General features: G+C 39.8%; 2 protein-coding genes across 8 annotated transcripts in view; both read left to right on the top strand.

Moving 5' to 3' along the window:
* Window positions 1–4,272, top strand: part of Vps36 (vacuolar protein sorting 36 homolog) — a 31,197-nt gene extending 26,925 nt beyond the window's left edge. For all 4 annotated transcript variants that reach the window (XM_047552987.1, XM_047552986.1, XM_047552985.1 and 1 more), the window contains 2 exons: window positions 759–835; window positions 915–4,272. In XM_047552987.1, coding sequence (XP_047408943.1) covers window positions 759–835; window positions 915–1,008 — 171 coding nt within the window. In that variant the 3' untranslated portion in view covers window positions 1,009–4,272. The remainder of the gene's footprint in view (window positions 1–758; window positions 836–914) is intronic.
* Window positions 4,273–7,276: 3,004 nt separating this feature from the next.
* Window positions 7,277–20,376, top strand: part of Thsd1 (thrombospondin type 1 domain containing 1) — a 30,862-nt gene continuing 17,762 nt past the window's right edge. For 3 of the 4 annotated variants that reach the window (XR_007108653.1, XM_047551880.1, XM_047551878.1), the window contains exons 1-3: window positions 7,277–7,410; window positions 10,258–10,396; window positions 14,891–15,856. Coding sequence is in view for 3 of the 4 variants with exons in the window: in XM_047551880.1 (XP_047407836.1) it covers window positions 10,339–10,396; window positions 14,891–15,856 (1,024 nt within the window). In the remaining variant the exon portion in view is untranslated. Of the gene's footprint in view, window positions 7,411–10,244; window positions 10,397–14,890; window positions 15,857–20,376 lie in introns of all 4 variants that reach the window. The other variant, XM_047551879.1, reaches the window with a different exon arrangement.

Raw genomic sequence — 20,376 nt, 5'->3', positions numbered from 1 at the left:
AGTCATGCATTAAAAACTTTTAGAAACTTATTGACCTTCTTAACATCTTGGAGGTAAGGAGAGTTAGAATTAGTGAAGTGATGACTTTTCTACTGAAGTTCTAACTTTCTTAATTAGAATGTTACACAAAATTAAACTTCTTTAACACCTACATACACAGCAATATAAAATATTAGAAATTGTTTTGTGAAATAAGTGCTTCAACAAATATGAAAAGCAAGTACAGTTTATATGGATTTTAACTGGCCAAACTGCCAATGTTACCCATTAGGATACCCGAAATATTACTGTTGTTATGGCCTCTAAAATGAGCCTGTATAATTTATTAATTCACATTTATTGTATATTTTGTTTCAAGCTAAACAAAAGACTATAGATATTTCTTTCACATATTTTAAACTAAATCTATATATATGGGTCCTTCACTGTACTATATAGCACTCAGTTGATTAAAATTGTTATGTGTTCCTTTTCAGAATATTCAGTAGCTCTTTCTGGGCTATAGTATAGTGCTCTATTATGTTACAAAGGGCTTCATGTTTATATTTTAGCTTCTGCTCTATTTGTTCTGGGTCCATCAACTTTTATAGATTTAAGCATTTATTAAGATTTAATTCTAAGTGAACATTCTTTGAATTTTATTAAAAAAAAACAAAACTATTTCCTCCATGTGCTGTTATATATTCTACCTAAGGTTAGTACATAAGTGTACTAAATTAATTACTTTTTTTTTTTTTCCTGCTCTGTGATCCTGATAGGTTTCAGAAAAAGGATCCCTAACATCAGAAGAGTTTGCTAAGCTCGTGGGAATGTCTGTCCTTCTGGCCAAAGAGAGGTAAGACCCTTGCCCTTTGTTACAATTTGTGTTTGTGTTTCTGAATGGACAGATAATTAATGTTTTCTTTTATTTCTAGGTTGCTGCTTGCAGAGAAGATGGGTCATCTTTGCCGAGATGACTCAGTAGAAGGCTTGCGGTTTTACCCAAATTTATTTATGACACAGAGCTAAAGGTTTTGTATTTGAAATACTTTCTGTCCATACTTATATCTGGTAGACTGTATGACACTGAGCTAAGAGATAAACCCCGATAAACTGAAAATTTATTAGAATGATAAAAATCTTTTAATCTCTCCCTAAATATTATGGTTCTGGAAACTTATTTAGGATACATAAAGGAAAATACAGAAAACGAATGCTAATATGAATTTAAAATCATGCTATAGTTGTGCAGAACTTAACTTGATTAAAGTAGATTTTAATTTGGTTCCCAAAAGTAACCATTTAGTAAAGAAGGGAATTTAAGTCCTTGAAGGAGGAAAAAGAGAAGTTGCATGTTTGCATAGGTTAGAGTATTAATTTGGTATGACTAAAATTCACTGAATTATGAATGTTTTCCTCTGTGTCTGATGCACCCATTTTGGGGGGTTTTCTTGAAGGAAGACATAGCTACAGTGTAGTATAAGAACCTGACAACACTGGAACAAAATATCAAACTGCAGTATGCCCCATAAGGCTCTTCCTAAGGGCTTTTCAAAGCAGTTGTGGGCATGTCTTCAATGGACCAAATAAAACACCTTTAAAAAAGGAGAGGGCTGGGAATGTGGCTTGCCTGGCATGTGTGAGGCCCTGGCTTAAAGCCCTAGCACAGCAAAAACTTTTTTTATTTTTTAAAAGGAGAAAATTTTATTTGACTTCCATTTATATTTTGAGTAGTTTTTTTTTTTTTTTTTTTTTTTTTAAAGTGGTGATTTCAGGGCTGACATTTAAAGAATGCAGCTGTGTCATTTTGTTTAAAAAATGCTGTGGATTTTGAAACTGAATTAAAGAGCTGTGTAGACATGCCCAGAGTTAAACTATTACAAATTTGGGAGGTAGATGGCTTAGGAATTCCCTGGAATTGTTCCATGGGTGGAAGGGCAGTGGGAACCTTTAGCTAATTTCACAGGAACCTTAGTGCTCTTTTACCTGGAAGCCAGGGATGGGGACAGAAAGTGGAAGAGTAATATGCCTCCTCCTCCTCCCTTAAGGAATCTTAACACTGAACTTTAAAAAAATATTTATATCATATTCCAGAAATATTTTTTTCTTCTTTGCCCTATGCATTATAAATTGTGTGAACTGTCTTGGTAAAAGGTATTACCAAGATAACAATAACTGGCTACTGTTGCCTGTAGAGTGCTTGAATCTTAAAGTAGACTGCCTGACTTCATGTGTTACTGCTCTGCAGCGTGCAGCATATCAGCATTACCTCCAACTCAGGGACCCCACAGGACAGGAGACCCTTTTCTGAGACTGAGTTGGACACAGAAGAGTAGTGATGATTTTGGCCAATTCTCCAGAGGGGATAGTGTATGAATGGGAAAAACCCTTGGCACCAGGAGGAGGGGTGCCCAGGTGCACACTGCAGGACTTTCCCACTGGATGAGATAGAAGCCACTGCAGATGCCCCCTTGGGAGGTGCCGAGGTCCTCAGCCACAGATAAGGGGATTCCCAACCCCTGATCCCGTTCTGAAAAGTGTCTGTTGCTGCTTGTTCTCCAGTGTCATGGGAATGCTGTGGCCAAGGCATCCTGCTTTAGTCTTTGTTTTCCAAACCTGTCACTGACTCTTCATTGTGGTGACAGATCCCCTAATTACCTCATTGCTCAGCCTCAGGTTTATTTTGGGAGTAATTCAGTGTCTGGCCACCCAAGTCTTTTAGGGGGTTAGTTGGACCATAATGTAAACTTGTTTGTACATCTTCCCTCTGGGTTGCACTTACTCTGTCACATGGCTCTGGCAGACTTGTGTGTACACACATGCACACACATACACACACACCACGGTATCTCTTCTGGCTAGGGTTCTTAAAATTAGCAAAGATAAATAATAATCTGTTTCACATGTTGGAGTATTTGCAGATAAGGTTGTTGGAGCTGCTGGATCTAGTTCTAATAGTTGGGTTTCATTACAGCAAGCCTACATAATTCAACATATTTATTTAATGTGACGATAGATGAACAAAAGTGGAACAATCTGAGTTGTTTAAAGTGAACTAAAGAGGAAGAAAAGTGACATGAATATACTTTTCAGATGTCACACTAACTAAACAATAAGTACAATTGATTTTATTATTTTTAAAATGGGCATTCTTCACTTTCCAGACCTCCATTTGTATTTTTATTTTTTGCCAAATGAGGTGTTATTTTGTCTTTTATTGTTAGAGGTTATATTTAGATATAGCTAATCAGGCCCTAAGTGCAAAAAAGTTCTGCCTTGGTGCTTATCACTGTTATAATTATTTTTGTTTTCCTAACTTTGCTCATAGGAGCACAAATCTCTTTGTAGCTTTATGGTAATGGACTATTTCTAGTCACTTCCTGTCAAGAAAAAATTTTTTACCTTCTATAAGTGAGGGTTGTTTTCAAGGTTAAATGATTGGTATTAATGTACATACAGTAAAATGATTGCAAAATATTAAAATGATTTTCTTAACTTGGTGTTCTTTTATAAATACTCTGTGAAAAACATGTGAAAATGATAAACTTTTAGTCATACCAAGCCAGTATGTTAAGAATTTTTCTTTTAGATTTTTTAATTAAGCTTTACTTATAAATATTTATGACTTCAAGCTTTTAGTATTTTAGTTATCTTTTAAATATGGGAAATGAGTCATGGACTGTCTTTGGTTTTTTTTTTCCTTAATGCTGGATTTGAATTCCACAGTGGGTAGACCATGTGTGTTCATGTGAATGTGCTAGCTCTTGTTCCCTGTTACTAGACCAAGCTCATCAGAATGTGGATTCATCATGTCATCACTCTTACTCATATATTTAAAACGGTTCCCTTTTGCCCAACAATCTCAGCATCTTTATTTTGGTACAATGAAGTCACAACTTATAAGGTGGTTAGGTTTTACAGATTGTGCCTAAAGACAAAATAGAGCATGCTCAACATGATCCTTGAAAATCTCTTAAATTGCCAATAAAGTTCTCTTTATAGTCTTACAGTTTGAATTCCTGTGGAGTGATATGTAGGTATGAATGTATTATGCATATAGTAAGTACAATATATAATAAAAACTGCACACCAACAATGGACTTTCATAGCATTAATAAATGCACTATTTTAGGACTGGAAGTGTGACTCAGTGATAGAGCACCTGCCTTGAATGTGTGAGACCCTGGGTTCCATCCTCAGCATCACAGGAAAAAAAAAAAAATTACACTATTTAAATGTGTGTATCTTTCTTTTTGCCAATACTTATGGTTGAATTTATGTAAATTTACTGGTGATCCCAACCCTTATGATAGAGCTAGAGTGTAAGCCCCACAGGGCAGAGATTTTTATCTGGTTTGTTCATGGATATATCCCCAGAGCCTAAAACAGGGCCTGGCACACAGTAAGCATTCAATAAAAATTTACTGGATGAATGAACCTTGATGTATATACCTATTTATAATTTGCCTCCTTTCTATCCTACTTTAGCTCCCATTCAATTCAATCTAAAAGAATCATTTTGGAATACATATGGATTTTATGTGAGGAACTTTGTGGAGTATTCGGCAAGGGGGAAGGATAACGCAAATACGATATTGCCCTGCTTTTAAGAAGAGGATGGAATTATTGGAGAAATAGACATGGGAGCAACTTTCACTGAAGGCAGAGTGGAGTGCCATGGAAAGGGCACAAGTACCATGCTGTGGAGCACAGAGGGAGCCTTCAGTTCTGATGGAGGGCTCTGGGAGGCTTTGTGGGAGAGGAAGAGCCTGGTAAACTAGGCTCACAAAGGCCAAGAGGTTGCCAGTAAGTGGAAGGCACTGGGTCAAGGGAACAGCATGAGGTGTGCCCCTTCCTTTTCCTGAACATGTCCCCTTTGTCTGTCCAGACTTCCTTTATTACTTCTTGCTACTCACTTGCCCACAGTAATCCTGAACATTCTTTGCTCAATCCCGGCTGCTCCAGGAAAATCTGTTTCTGGTGCACAGCTCTTTTCTAAGCTTCCTAAGAGTTACTGTCTATCCCATATACTTGACTGTATTTTGTTTCGTTCTTGTAATTGTTGTCTTATGCCATAGGAAAAAAGAAAATTGGTTTTCTTTAAGTTCAAAGACTGTCATACAGCAATTCTTTTGAGTCCTCCACTGTCCTAGGTTAGTGATTTTACACAGTAGGTTCTCAGTTGAATATTAACTGAATTGGTGGGCTGGGGCATAGCTCATTGGTAGAGTGCTTACCCAGCATGCATGAGGCCCTAGGTTCAATCCCCAGTACCCACAACAAAACAAAAAGTATTGAGTGGTGGATTATAATTCTGTGTCTTGAGCTGACTAACAAACCTAAATCTATGTTCTTTACCCTTTCCCCACAAGGCTTCTCAACCAGACTTGTTATGGTTCAGATTGAGATCTGCTCTTACTCAAGTTTTAAAACATGGGCCATATCCATGACGTGGGAAGCACTCCTAAAAAAGTTAGGTTACACACATGTAAGATCTTGTTTTTACAAGCTCTTATTACAGTGTGAAAATTGAATCATTCGTATTCTTCCGTGTGTCCTGATATGCAATCATGAGTCAGTTATGGCTTTCATCTCAGAAACATTACCTTGGGAAATAAAACATCTCTCCATTTGTATACAGGGAGTTACTACGTCCAGATTTTACAGTCTGCACAGATCATTAGACTAGTTGCTAACCCAGAAAGAATTCAGTGCATCCTGAGAGCCAGTTTTAGTTCAATAGGACGCCATCACACACCAGTGTTCTTTTGAAAGTCTTTTCCCCTCTTCACTTTTATGTTGCCTTTATTTCAGAAAATAAATCTTAACTGTACTCTGTAATACAGTTTAGCAAGGAATTTTAAGACAAAAATTGATCAAGCACCTCAGTGAAACTTATTTAAAAAAATGACCAAACATATCTGTAGAGGCACTTGCTTCTGGATTTAGGTCCTCTCACCCCTAAAGAGTGGCTTTTGGGGGAAGAGTGTGTCTTTTGAAAGATTAACATAGAGCAAGTTGCCCTATATATGTTCCACTTAATCATACCACAAAACTTCAATATAACTACTATGTGCCTTTTATGAAGAGAAGAGATTAAGTAATTTACCCAGGGTTACAGAGGCAGGATTTGTGAATTTAACCTAGACTGTCTAACTCCAAAGCCCTCTCTGAGTTGTCTTCAAATCTGAATGTGCCAGGGACTGTTTGGCATGTATTTGGAAAGAAATCCCAGCTTGAGTTGACAAATGGACATTATACTAGATAATTCTATTGGAGGTGAAATTGGATGATGACAACAAAGTTTCCTTTGAGATTTCGGTTGAATGGGTTTAATTAGCATTAACTATTTGACAAGATAAGTACTTAGAAAATTTGATACCCCTGATAGCATAAGGGGTATAATTGTGCTGCCTTTTAAAAAACGATGAATTAAAGGATCTGCAAGTAGCATGTTTTTAAACGTTTTAAAAATTGAGGTGATAGTTACAGTGAAATGAACATCTTAAGTCCCATGGGTTGTGATAAATGCATAGTGAATCCATGTAACACCCTAACCTGTAGAACATGTATCACCCCCACCCCAAAGGTTCCCTGGTGCTTCTTTGTAATTGCCAGTTCTCCAGGGGCTGTGCCCTAATTTCTATTACCATACAAAATTAATGTTTAAATAGTATGTTCTGCATAAAAGAAAACAAATGGTATACCGCAGTGCACTCTATTAATAACTGCTGCTGACGTGGAACTCTATCCTCTTCAATTCTTTTAAAAAGACAACTTGTCTTCTTCTTCTTTTTTTTTAAATGCTTAGTTAATTTAATTAAAAGCCATGTCTGGCTCCAGGGGAAGAAAAGGCAAGAAGCAATTTACCTGAACTGTTACTTTGAAATTCTTCAGGGACATTTGGGGAGAGCAAGTTTACAGCCCACACGTTATGCCACTTCAGTGGCTTTTCTTGCGGTCTGATCCTGGTAAAGAAGATTGAATTTTAAGTGCCCGGAGACGGCTGGCTCACCCTTGAAACACTAGGTCCCGGCTGAGGGCTGTGGGCTGTGCGCACAGAGTGTGGGGGGTCCGCGTGTGAAGTGCAGTCCCCTCCCCGCAAGACCCTGCCGGGCGCGCACGTTTCCTGCGGGTTTCCTGTCCAGCCGCGGCGAACTGGGGGCGGGCAGGAAAGGATGCGCTGCCCAGAAGTGGCGGGGGCGGACCTCGCCAGGTCCGGAATGACCCCCGCCCTCCGGGTGCCCGCCTCCCCTTGTCCGGGGCGGGCCCGGGCGGGGCTGCGGGAGCGGTGCACCGCGGGGCGCCGGAGCGCAGTCCCGGGACGCGGGATGCTCCGCGCTCAGCCTCGCGGCCCTTGAGGCCTCGCTCCTTCCTCGCCACCTCGCCACCTCGTCCGGCCCGGGGCCGCTGAGTCGCCAGTCCCCAGAGGTAAGGAGAGCCTTGGGCAACTGGATGCCCGCACCACGGGGAAATGCTCCCGGACCCTGCCTCCACCCGGCAGCCCGAAAGCGCAGGTGGACAGTGGGGTCCCCTACGCTTACCGCTTCCGCCCCCAGGGAACAAACTTTCAAGAGGTGTTGGTTTTACATCTAGGAGTCCAACCTGAACCCGGCTCTCCCGGCGCCAGTGTTGCCGAGTGACCAAGACCCGCCATAGGCGGTATTGAATCCAAATGGTTGGGAATCTTTGAAAAAGATTCGGAGATTGTGTTGCAGAATAAGTTTGTTTCTTTCCAAAAAGAAATATTTTCTGGGATATAAACGACAAGAGATATAAGAATTTCAAAATGATTTTCATTAAAAGGGCTTTGTGCTGATCACTCGAGGACTGGAGTTCTAGCATGAACTTGACCTTCTGCTTTTGGAAAGCTGAGTAAATGAGGCTTGCACAGGGCTTCCCAGGGAAACTGCATCCAGCCCATGGAACCAGGGCAGAGCAGCCTCGACTGGATGGATACATAAACAAAGTCTGCTCACACAAACGGCTTTGTAATTGGATTTCCTCCTAATAAATATTATTTTTAGATATGTACAAGAGCATGTGCATATTTATCAGAGGGACAAAATCACTTTATGAATTTTTTTTTTTTTTACTTTTTGACAAACCATTGGTTTCATGGACATTAGAGAATTACTTTTCTTTTTTGGCAAGTGTGAATGGGAATATAGAAGCATTTACTTAGCTGGTTTTAGCAAAAGCATGGGATCTAAGATTGGGTGATGCTACTGAGAATATTCACAACTTCTCACCCTCTCACCTCTCAGCTGATGCTTTTATAATTTTTCTAAAAACGTTTATGTACTTGAATCTATATGCATATTTGGGGAGTTTTTTCCCATTTTTCACATTTTGCCATGTGGGGATTCAACCCAAGGCCTCCAGCATGCTAGGCAAGCATTCTACCACTAAGCTAAATTCCCAACCCCCATACTAATATTTTTAAATGTGTTTTAAATGGACCAAACTTATTTTCTTGACGTGATTCTCAAGCCAAACATTGTTAAGTAGTCAGTAGTGGAATTGGGAATAACGTTGAAAGAAAATAACCAAGTAAGATAGACAAAAAAACAAAAGGGGTGGATTCTGATTGTGATTGGCATACACATTATGGTTCATAGGTAGGCCAGTTTATTTATATTTCCACTTCTGTTTGGTCTAAATATAGATTATCACACAGTTCTATGTTTTACTGGTCATTTTCATGAGAAGGGAAACAATCATAAAATTAGTTAAGATTAATGGCTTAAAAAAAATGCTACTATGGGAAGCAAACAATTTGGGAAAAGCCAGTTCAGCTTTTGGAAGCTTGGTTACTGATTATCAGTGACTTAAAGGAAGCATTTTAATTGCCCTAAGTGCCCATACTTGCCCCAGAGATTGGATGATGCTGTCTTCCAGGGTCTTACCTGCTGTCTTTGGCCAGGTTTCCCAATTCATGTTCAGGGTTAGGATTGGGTCAAATATGTAGCAAATTCTGCCGAACCAGAATTTTCTTTTTTTGTGCAAGTTGAGAAAGGGAGGGATCCCTGACCTTCTGTATAGTTTACACGTCAGATGTCTACTTCCCTCACAGGAAGCTATTTCTTTTGTTCAACCAACTCTTACTGAAAGAAAGCTAAGAGATACACCAGTTTCCTTTCCATTGAATTTTGATTTATTTTAGTCTGTCTGCTTAATTCCATTAATTTCTGTTCTTATCTGCAGGGAGGTAACATGCATTTCAAATGTAATATAATTTCTTTTTAAAAATACATTAACTAGGGACTGGGGGTGTAGCTAGTAGTAGAGTGCTTGCCTATCATGTGCAAGGACCTGGGTTCAGCACCCAGTACCACAAAACAAAATAAGACCAAAAAAATGAAATAAAGAGAGACTGTGAACATTAAGAAATATGTATTTGGTTATGTTTAATAGAACATAGTTTGCTAGATTATAATATGAAAAAAACTGGCCATGAACATCCTGCATCTTTTTCTATAATCTAATGTTCTAGTATTTGTTTCAAAGTAAGTTCCTCTTCCCACAAATCAGTCAGAGCCACAGGCCAATAAGGTCTTCCCTGCCTTCTTAGGTGGTCTGGAAAGATTGCTGTATGAATCATCTATCTCCCAATGCATAGCAGCAACAAGAAATTTTGGAAGACTGACAAGAGATGATAATTGTTATTTATCTGTTTTCTCCTTAGACTACCCTAAACAAGGGAAGTTAGGGCCACATGGAGTTCATATTTAATGTACTACATCAGTTATCTTCCAAAGGTTTGATCTTTTGGATGTAGATCCTAGGAATCAAGAAATGAAACAATTCAGATTACACACCAGTTATGCAAGGAAATCTTAATAGCCCATTTGTGGAATCCAGGTAGGGAATGTTTGAACCGTACTGATAAATGAAAGTTTGACAAAAACTTAGTAAATTAATCAGTGTGAAATGCCCACCATATAAATCATGTGGAAATGTATTATGCAGATTGACTGTCAGCTTTGATAAAATTAAGCAAGTAACAAACTCTCTACTTTAGAATGTGCTGTACAGATAAAAGATTTTCATGTTTTGCAAAGATAATCTTGGTGTTAGACATACCCGAATGTTCTTGACAGGTGAACTCAAAGGAATTTGTACAAATACAGGTCATTGCCCCAGGGAAAATGATTGTTCTCCCTGGTTTTCTCTAGTATCACCTAGGAAGTTCAATTTCTTATAATGGCTTTGTCATTTTATGGTTTTATGAATCACATTGAATGGAGTCATCATTTTTTGAGATTCTAATTTCAGGTGTTTTTGGAAAAAAAAATCACAATTTGGATGTGAGAAAGGACATGAGGAGACTAAAGACCTGGGATTTTGCTGATCAGAATGAAACCAATGTTGAAAGACTTTTCAAATCTATTGTTGGTGGTGCTCTGTGACTATGGTGAGTGTTTTGAGTATACTTAGTGCTAAAAGTGTCAATGAACAAACATCAGTGTTAAGATTATAATTCATTGATGTTGATGAACTTCCATGGAGGAGGCAATAGTGTCAACAGTACAGAGCCTTTTAAATGGTGGCTTTGCAACCCTGGGTTCTCTGAAGGTGCTTTAGGAGTTCAGCATGATGGATTAAAATTTTACTTTAAACATATTTTTAACTCAAAAATTAAAAAAAAAAAAAAACACTTCCATTTTAGCAAATTGGAAACAAGTATGTTACCCTGAGTTCTCTTTGATTTCCAGAAGTTCAGTTTTTAAGTCACTTAACACACATACACACACACACAAACACATACTAATGTTATGTATATTGGGGTTCCACATAATATTTCTCTTTACTTGGACTGGGTTTGTAGCTCAGTGGTTGAGCACTTACCTACAGTGCACACATGCTGCGTGCTATCCCCAACACTGGAAAGAGAGAGAAAGAGAGAGAAATATTTCACTGTACAACAGAGTTTTGCCTCTGGAGTTGGAACCAGTCTCAATTTCAGTCCTTTGCAGTTGTATGCCTTTAGACAAGTTCCTTAGTCTCTTTCAACCTTAGCAATAACATTGACTTCACAGGGTCAATGTTTTAAAAAATCAAATATGTGGAATACCTTGAATGTCTGAGCATATAGTAGGTATTTAAAGTTACTTCTCTTCATTGTTTGTTTCAACTCAAAACTGAGTTCATTTCTCAGAGGTCTTGTATAACTACTGAACCAATAGAGTCAACAACAGAATCTGCTCACTTTTGAAAATTTCTGAATATTTTTAGATGCTATAAGAGTAAAAACTCTTCAGATTTGATGAAAGAATTGTGATCCAAGAAACAGATAATCCTGGCTTGAGTAACATCAGTGGCAAAACCAGTTAAATGAACCAGAACATGTAGAGGTCATTTTAGCGAGATCTCCTTTCTCAGACTTTTCTTTTAAGAAGTTTCTATAAGAAAGAAGTCACTTGATTTAAGGAAATGTGGCATTTGTTTCTTTTAAAGTATTTATCACTACTTTAAAACCGATTGTTCTACATGTAACAGCTTCCTACAAAAAACTATTAAGTGTCCTTGGTTTCACAGTGATAAAAATAAAACAAACACCCAAATTCTCCATTTAAACAAAACACACAGTGATGTTTATTGTAAGGAGCAAAATATCTTACCAGAATATAAAAACAAAAGTTGAATGAGTGGCTGGGTGTGGTGACATAGGTCTTATAATCAGTTACTCAGGAGGCTGAGGCAGGAAGATCCAAGTTCAAGGCCAGCCTGGACAACTTGGTGAGATCCTGTCTGAAAACACAAAGAAACAAAGGAACAAACAAAAAAATGGACTGGGGATGGAGATCAGTTATAAAGTGCCCTGTGTTCAATGAGCATAAAATAGAGAATAGAAGTTGAATGCATAGGCCACTCATGGAAAAGAAGATACTTTGAGAGATCTAGTTTTTCACCCTTAATATGAATCAAAATACCATTACCAGTTGTTTTAGTTAGCTTTTTTGCTGCTGGGACTAAAAGGATCTGACCAGCACAATTAGAGAAGGAAAGGTGTATTTGAGGGCTCACGGTTTCAGAGGTCTTAGTCCATAGAAGGCTGGCTCCATTCCTTGGGGCTCCAGATGAGGCAGAACATTATGGCAAAAGAATGTGGCAGAGCGAAGTAGTTTGCATCACCAGGAAGCAGAGAGAGAGACTTCACTCTCCAGATTCAAAATATATACCCCCCAAACCACACCCCAATTCCAATCTCCACCAACCACACCCTACCACTTCAATTAATCCCATTAGGGATTAATTCACTGATTGGGTTAAGACCCTTACAACCCAATCATTTCTCCTCTGAACCTTCCTGCATTGTCTCACATGTGAGCTTTTGGAGGACACCTCACATCCAAACCATAATATTGGTTTTTTTGTTGTTGTTGTTTTGGTTTTTGTTTTGTTTTGTTTTTTAGCAACATGCTTGTATAGAGCAGTTACTTTAAATACAGTAAAGAAACGAGGACAGGGGAAATGAAAGAGTTGAGAAATCTATACTAGAGTAAGCAGGATACGATACAGCTAAATTGTAGTTTTCTCAATGAGAATATCTTCTAGCCTGTGAGAATGGGCGTTCTGAGGTGCATTAGCAAATTCTCCCTTCAGTGCACACCTCTTGTCTGCCGCCCCTGGAACCCATCAATTGCTCCTTTGTTTTCCATTTCCAGCTGTGCACATGTGCCTCTTTCATTGACTGGCTTCCACCAAATCAGAATCTGATCAGCCCATGGACAGCCTTATTGTCCATTCATGAAAAACTCCCGTTAGTTACCGAAGTGGACTACTTAATTTTTTCCCATATTTTTTTTTACTGGTGCACTATAGTTGTAATAATGTTGGGATTTGTGTTTTATTTTTTATTTACTTCTTTAGTTGTCAATGAACCTTTATTTTATTTATTTATATGTGGTACTGAGAATGGAACCCAGTGCCTCACACATACTAGGCAGGCGCTCTTTCCACTGAGCCACAACCCCAGCCCTGGGATTTGTTTTTATGTCTTTGTACATGTACACAATATAACAATATAATTTGGTCATTATCATTCCCTGGTATTTCCTCATTCCCACCCCTCCTCCCTCTCTCTGGTCCCTGTACTCTACTGATCTCCCTTTGATTTTCATGAGACCCCCACCTCCTGCTTTCTTTTCCTTTTTCCTCAATAACGTCCACCTGTGAGAGAAAATATGCAACCCTTGACCTTCTGAGTTGGCTTATTTGGCTTAACTTAACACTCTCAAGTTCCATCCATTTTCCTGCAAATGACATAATTTCATTCTGCTTCATGGCTGAATAAAACTCCACTCTGTGTGTGTGTGTGTGTGTGTGTGTGTGTGTGTGTGTATCACATTTTCTTTATTTATCCACTGATGGACACCTAGACTGGTTCCATAGTTTGTCTCTAATTTCGAAATGCACCCCACAACCATCTTGCTCCTTTGATTTCAAATTAATGTGACTTTGCTGTCAGTCTTAACTCCTTCCCTGGGCTGTGGTACATGCCGGAGTGTCTTTGCCTACTAGTTACAAAAGTTACCAGCAGAGTTCTGAACCCACATATAAACTGCACCAGAATCAGTCACCTTTTTCAACTTGAGCTGTCTCTGGACATGAGAGAATATCCCTCAACTTCTGTTTTGCCTAAATGGAAAACAACAAAACAAAACCCAACTTTATCCTAGAACGATCTTCATTTAAGTGATAATCAAGCATTCAAGTCTGTCCAGGGTTTATGTATATTATTTCGCCTGTCTCCAATAAGAAATAGGTGCAGTGAGTGAATAAAAACAAAACAAAACAAAACAATTCTTTGCGCTAATTCTAAGAATCATTGATTAAATATATGTAAGGGTATTGTAAAGACTATAAGCCCAAACAGAAAACACATGAGCCCCTTTGGACATATATAATATGTACACAGTATACATGAATGAGGTACACATACTAAGAATAATAAATTGATAATTATACAGTTCTTTTTCAAACCAAAAGGGCACTGAATCATTTGTTACCCAGTCATGGGCCAACTGATTGTCTCATTGCCAAATTCTGCCTCCTTTGATATGCGTTTGGATAGGGTTCAAAATAGAAACAAGGATTCTTGTGTGTCTGTGTTCTTTGTCCTGTTCACTCCAACTGCTCTGCTGGGTCTCTTTTAAAAAGATATGATTGATCCTAACTGTATGATACTTGGGAGACTAGTCATCTGTCCTATGTAGGCCAATACCAACTGCTATAATGTCATTAAAAGTGCCAAGGACAAGCCTAGTTATTTCATAAATATTCATCCTATCCCTTGGGTGACTCATGCATAATAAAGTGTCAACATGTCTTATCCATCTAAAAATTTCTACCTCAGATGAACCAAGAACACTGGTTCCTCTCTCAAGCACTCATCTTGAATATTAGACAATTACAACTTTGAAGTAAATTTAGGGTCTTAAATTTTAAATAATCTAGAGCTTGTGTCATATAAATAATCTAGAGATTGTGACAGCTAAATCAAGCTCTCGCTAACTCCACTGTCTCTTCCTTTCCCCCAAATACCTAAAAACCAGAACCTGATTAAAATGAGATTTGTGAGGTATTGAATTTTTAACCTGAGAATTGTCAATTGTTATTCTAGTTTCATAGAGTTCCCTGCATATATATGATGACAGTTGTGAGTTCAGAATACTCATCACTAATTCATTATTTTAAATATTATGAAAGATGGTGAGAAAACAGGGCCACTTAGAATGGAATGAGCTTAATGCCCAGCCCCAGGAGCTGTATGTCATTTTATGTGTTACTTCATCATTGGCTGAGTTCCAGCTTCTCTAGTGTTTAAAATGCTGTTTTCATCAGTGTCACTGATAGAACTGCTTAGATGCACCTTTTTAAACAATTCCCAACCATTTTATTTCAGTCCTTGGAGAAGCTGAGTGTCTCTTCTTGGGAAATCCAGGCCATGTAGCTCTAAGCAACAGCACCGTGTCAGTGGATTTCCAGTATGTAGATGGAGCCAACGGGACGCTGAGGAATGTGTCTGTCCTGCTGTTGGAGGCCAACACCAACCAGACTCTTACCACCAAGTACCTCCTGACCAACCAGTCACAGGGAACACTGGAGTTTGAGTGCTTCTACTTCAAGGAGGCTGGTGACTACAGGTTCATGATGACTCCGGAAGGGGCGGACAACAGTACTACAGCCCCCTGGGGGGAGAAAAGTGTCTTCCTGAAGGTGGAATGGCCTGTCTTTCACGTTGACTTGAATAGGACATCCCGGGCAGCAGAAGGCACCTTCCAGGTGGGCCTTTTTACCAGTCAGCCACTGTGCCTGTTTCCTGTGGACAAACCCGATATGTTGGTGGATGTCATCTTCACCAACAGTCTTCCTGAGGCTAGAACAGGTCCAGGACAGCCACTGGAGATAAGAACCAGCAAAAGGGCAGAACTCACTCAAGGTCAGTGGGTTGAGTTTGGTTGTGCACCTGTGGGGCCGGAGGCCTATGTCACCGTGGTGCTGAAGCTGCGTGGCCGAGACTCAGTTATCACTTCCAGAGGACCCATTGACCTGGCTCAGAAATTCGGATACAAATTGGTGATGGTGCCAGAACTCACGTGTGAGTCTGGAGTGGAGGTGATGGTCCTGCCCCCGCCATGTGTCTTTGTCCAAGGAGTGGTGGCTGTCTTCAAGGAGGCTCCCAGACGCCCCGGGGAGAGGACCGTTCAGCTGGCTGAAAACAGCTTGCCCCTGGGAGAGAGGAGAACAGTGTTTAACTGCACTTTGTTTGACATGGGCAAGAATAAATATTGCTTTAACTTTGGCGTTTCAAGGAGAAGCCATTTTTCTGCAAAGGAAAAGGAATGCATGCTAATTCAGAGAAATATAGGTTGGTATTGAGATTTTTAAACATCTAAAAATCAGATCAGTATCTTTATTTAGAATTTAGGTGAACTTAGGGTAAACTGTACCATCTCTTTAAGGGTTCATTCCTCAACCAATTGGCATTATCATTCTTATCTGAAAAATCAGTACGCTTATCCCCTAGCATTCATGGGAGATGGGTTCCAGGACTTCTGCAGATCCAAAAAGGCGTAGTGTTTGCATATACCTTATGCATATCCTCCTATACACTTAAAATCCTCTCTAGGTTACTTACAATACCTTATACAACATAAATGCTATGCAATAAGTTGTTATACTTAATTGTTTAGGGAATAATGAAAAGGAAAAAGTCTGTACATATTTCAGTACAGACACGGTTTTTTTCTCTTAATATTCTCCATCCATGATTAGTTGAATCTTCGGATGTGGAACCTGTAGGAGCAATTGTACTGGTAGGAAACAGACCCAATCTACCTCTTAAGGTTTCAGTTTCTCCATCAGTAAAATGGGGATAATAAAGGTACTGCCTCAGAGACTTGTAGGAATTTAACCAAGTAAATGTAATATTCTTAGCAAAGTGCCTCAAATATAGGAAGTACTCAGTAAATGTCAGCTGTACTTTAAAATTCATATTATTACATCATGGCAGAGATGATTGGAATTCCAAGCAAAATTCCAAATTGTTTTTTTTTTTTTTTTTTTTGATGATTTGCTTAGTGTTTTTTTTTTTTTTTTTTTTAGTTTGTTCTAATTAGTCATTCATGACAGTAGAATGCATTTTGACATATTGTGCACAAATGGAGCATGACTTCTCATTCCTCTGGCTGTACATGGTGCAGAGTCACAAGTAGTGTAATCATACATGTATATAGGGTAATAATGTCTGTCTCATTTCACCATCCTTTTCCCTCCTCTTTGCCCAATCCAAATTCCTCCATTTTTCCCTACCTGCTCCCTCCATTATGGATTAGCATACACTTATCAGAGAAAACACTTGGCCTTTGCGTCTTTGGGTTTTGCTTATTTTGCTTAGCATGATATTCTCCAACTTCATCCATTTACCTGCAAATACCATAATTTCATTCTTCTTTAAGGCTAAGTAATACTCCATTGTGTGTGTGTGTGTGTGTGTGTGTGTGTGTGACATTTTCTTTAGCTATTTATCTGTTGAAGGGCACCTAGGTTAGTTCCATAGCTTATCTATTGTGAATTGAGCTTCTGTAAACATTGATGTAACTGCATCACTCTAGTATGCAGATTTTAAGTCCTTTGGGTATAATTTGAGGAGTGAAATAGCTGGTTCAAATGGTGGTTCCATTCCAATGTTTCTGAGGCATCTCCATACTGCTTTCCAGAGAGATTGCACCAGTTTGCAGTCCCACCAGCAGTGTATAAGTGTACCTTTTTCCCTACATCCTCACCAACACTTATTACTTGTATTCTTGATAATTGCCATTCTGACTGGAGTGATGAAATCTTGGAGTAGTTTTGATTTTCATTTCTCTAATTGCTAGAAATTTTTTCATATATTTGTTGATGAATTGTATTTCTTCTGTGAAGTATCTGTTCAGTTCCTTAGCCCATTTATTGATTAGGTTATTTGTTTTTTTGGAGTTAAGTTTTTTGAGTTCTTTATATATCCTTGAGATTAGTGCTGTAGCTGAGGTGTGTGTGGTAAAGGTTTTCTCCCATTCTGTAGGCTCTCTCTTCACGTTATTGATTGTTTCCTTTGCTGAGAAGAAGCTTTTTAGTTTGAATCCATCCCATTTATCGATTCTTGATTTTACTTCTTGCACTTTAGGAGAATTGTTAAGGAAGTCAAGTTCTAAGCCAATATGATGAAGATTTGGGCCTACTTTTTCTTCTAGTAGGCTCAGGGTCTCTTTCTAATGCCTAGGCTCTTGATCCACTTTGAGTTGAGTTTTGTGCAGGGTGAGAGAAGTTTAATTTCATTTTGTTAATGTGGATTTCCAGTTTTCTCAGCATCATTTATTTAAGAGACTATCTTTTCTCCAGTGAATGTTTTTGGCACCTTTGTCTAGTAAGAGATGACCTTATTTATGTGAGTTTGTCTCTGTGTCTTCTATTCTGTACCATTGCTCTATGTGTCTATTTTGGTCCAATACCATGCCATTTTTGTTACTATAGCTCTGTAGTATAATTTAAGATCTGGTATTGTGATACCTCCTGCTTCACTCTTCTTGTTAAGGATTGCTTTGACTGTTCTCATTTCTGGTAGCTGAGCATGTTTTTTTTCCTCATTCATTTATTATAGGAATGAATCCTCTTTAGTGAGAAATTAAAAGAAGATTTCTGAATGCATCTTCAGGTCCTATATTCTTTATGGGATGCCCTGCTGAATCACTGGGAAGTAGGTTACCACTCCCAGTACTGCTTTTCTGTCGCGGTGGTGGTAGTACTGGAGATTGAACCTGAGCCTCGTGCATAGTGGAAAGGTGCTACCACTGAGCCCCCCATCCTCCCCACAATGCTTCTCTATGCATTTTTTCCCCTTTTCCTGGGTGCAAGCCTGGTCTTAACAAGTGACATAATTTGGCATAATTTTGGTTCACTCACTTCTGTTCTTATTTTCATTCCAATGAACCCAGGGCCCCCTGACCGCCCAAGCTTCTGATTGTCTTTAACCTCAAGTGTTTATTTCAGATCTATCCACTCCCTGTCCTTAGAAGTCCCTCCCCTTGAACTGTCTGCCCTTCCACTGGCCATTTGGTTGCTTAGACTCACCTGTCTATCCCACTTAGATTCTGTGGCCCATCCCTTTATCCCTCTTCTACCAATTTTCTGAACTCCTTTGCCCTGTTGTCCTTTTGATGCATCTGCCAGGTCCCACCCCACTCTGCATGGATCCAGCCATCTGCGTGGCTGCCCCCTACATTAAGTTGCTGAGGCTGCACAACAAGTTCACATGCAGGCAGACTGGTGCCCCTCTGGGTGGCTCATCCCTTCACCCTCAGCTGGGCCTCTGAGCTCTCCAGCAGGTCACCCTGGCTGGCTCATGCTCCATTCTGTTCTGCACCTCCTGCCCTTTCTTCAGACCTCAACCCGGCCCTGTGGTTAACTCTCAGAGTTGGCTTCGCTGCCTAACCACACAGGGCAGCTGGAAACCACTAGATGGGACTCTTTGCCCTCCCATCAAATGATCTGTAAGCTTTCGGGCTTCAGATCCAGCCTCTCCCTTCCTTTCCTGTCACCATGGAAAAAGTGTCCTTCCTCCTATGTCAGGTCAAGCCACCCCTCCTCTGTGGAGCTCAGCTCTTCGACTCATTCCAGAAACCCTCTGTCATCATCATCCCCCTCTCGGCTCTTGCCCCTTCTTATAATAGCTCATTCTCATCAGCTTTGAAACATACTTAATTTTCTTACCTAAGAGCAAAACAAAAACTGCCCCTCACTCAACCCCCCCCCCCCCCCCCGTTCTCCAGGTATTGGACTCTTTCTCTCTTCTTCCTTTTATAGCCCAGTTTATTGGAAAAAAAAAAATTTGCTTACGCTTTGGGGTTCATTCCTGACCTCATAATCACACCTCAGCCTACTGAAAACTGACTTCTGCCCCGACTCCACCCCTGAAAATACTGTCACTAAAGCAGTCAGTGAATGAGTTTCAGGTCCCCAAATCCAGGTGTACTTTTCGGCCTGTGTATCTTCATTGACCTTGATTCTGGGACACCACACCTGCCCTGTTTACCTCCCACCAACCTGGCTGCTTCTGCATGGTCTGCTTGGCCTGCCGCTTCTACCAGCTTGTCTCGTCCCTTAAGGGTTAGTCATCTCTTATCACCCTTCACCCTTGCTAGGAGATTGCTGTCCTAATGCTGGTAAGTTCACCTGGGCATCTCTTCCTAGCCCTTCACCTGCTAAATAGTGGACATCCCTCAGCTGGCTCCCAGGTACCTCAAAAGTCTCATATCTGGAATTGGACTCATTATCTAACCCCTAACTAAACCTGATCCTCAATATAATATTTTATTTTTGTGCACATGGTGTTGGGGATTAAACCCAGGGCCTCTAGCTTGATAGGCAAATGCTGTGCCGTCCAGCTATACCTCCAACCCAAAGCTGCTTCTCAGTGTAGGACTCCACCATTGACCTCATTGTTCAAACCAGAAGCCCAAGACTCTTCTTCTCCTTTACCTCCTATAAATAACAAAATCCTATGGCTTTTGCCACCTGGGTGTCTGATTCTCGCCACTTCTTTCCAGTTGCATGACACCGCTTGGTTGGACTCTTACAATAGATTCCTTCTTGGTTATTGACCATCCATTTCACTCTCTCGCTGCAGCCAGAAGGATCATTTAAAATTCAGGCCCACTGAGGCTGTTCACCTGCTTAGAACCTTTCAGTCACTTTCCTTGGCATGAGAATGGAATCCATAAGACCTTCCACCATAAGGCTGCCCCTGTTCCCTCCATAGTCACCGTGTCTTGGCTGGATCCTGGGATGCCCTCCTACTCCAGCCTTCCCTGGATAAACATTAACCTGTCCTCCGAGTCTCCATTCAGATTA

This window comes from Sciurus carolinensis, chromosome 5, assembly GCF_902686445.1.
Source record: "Sciurus carolinensis chromosome 5, mSciCar1.2, whole genome shotgun sequence".
Classification (NCBI taxonomy): Eukaryota; Metazoa; Chordata; class Mammalia; order Rodentia; family Sciuridae; genus Sciurus; species Sciurus carolinensis.
Note: the sequence above shows the minus strand (reverse complement) of the source record. Positions and strands in the feature narration are given on the sequence as shown.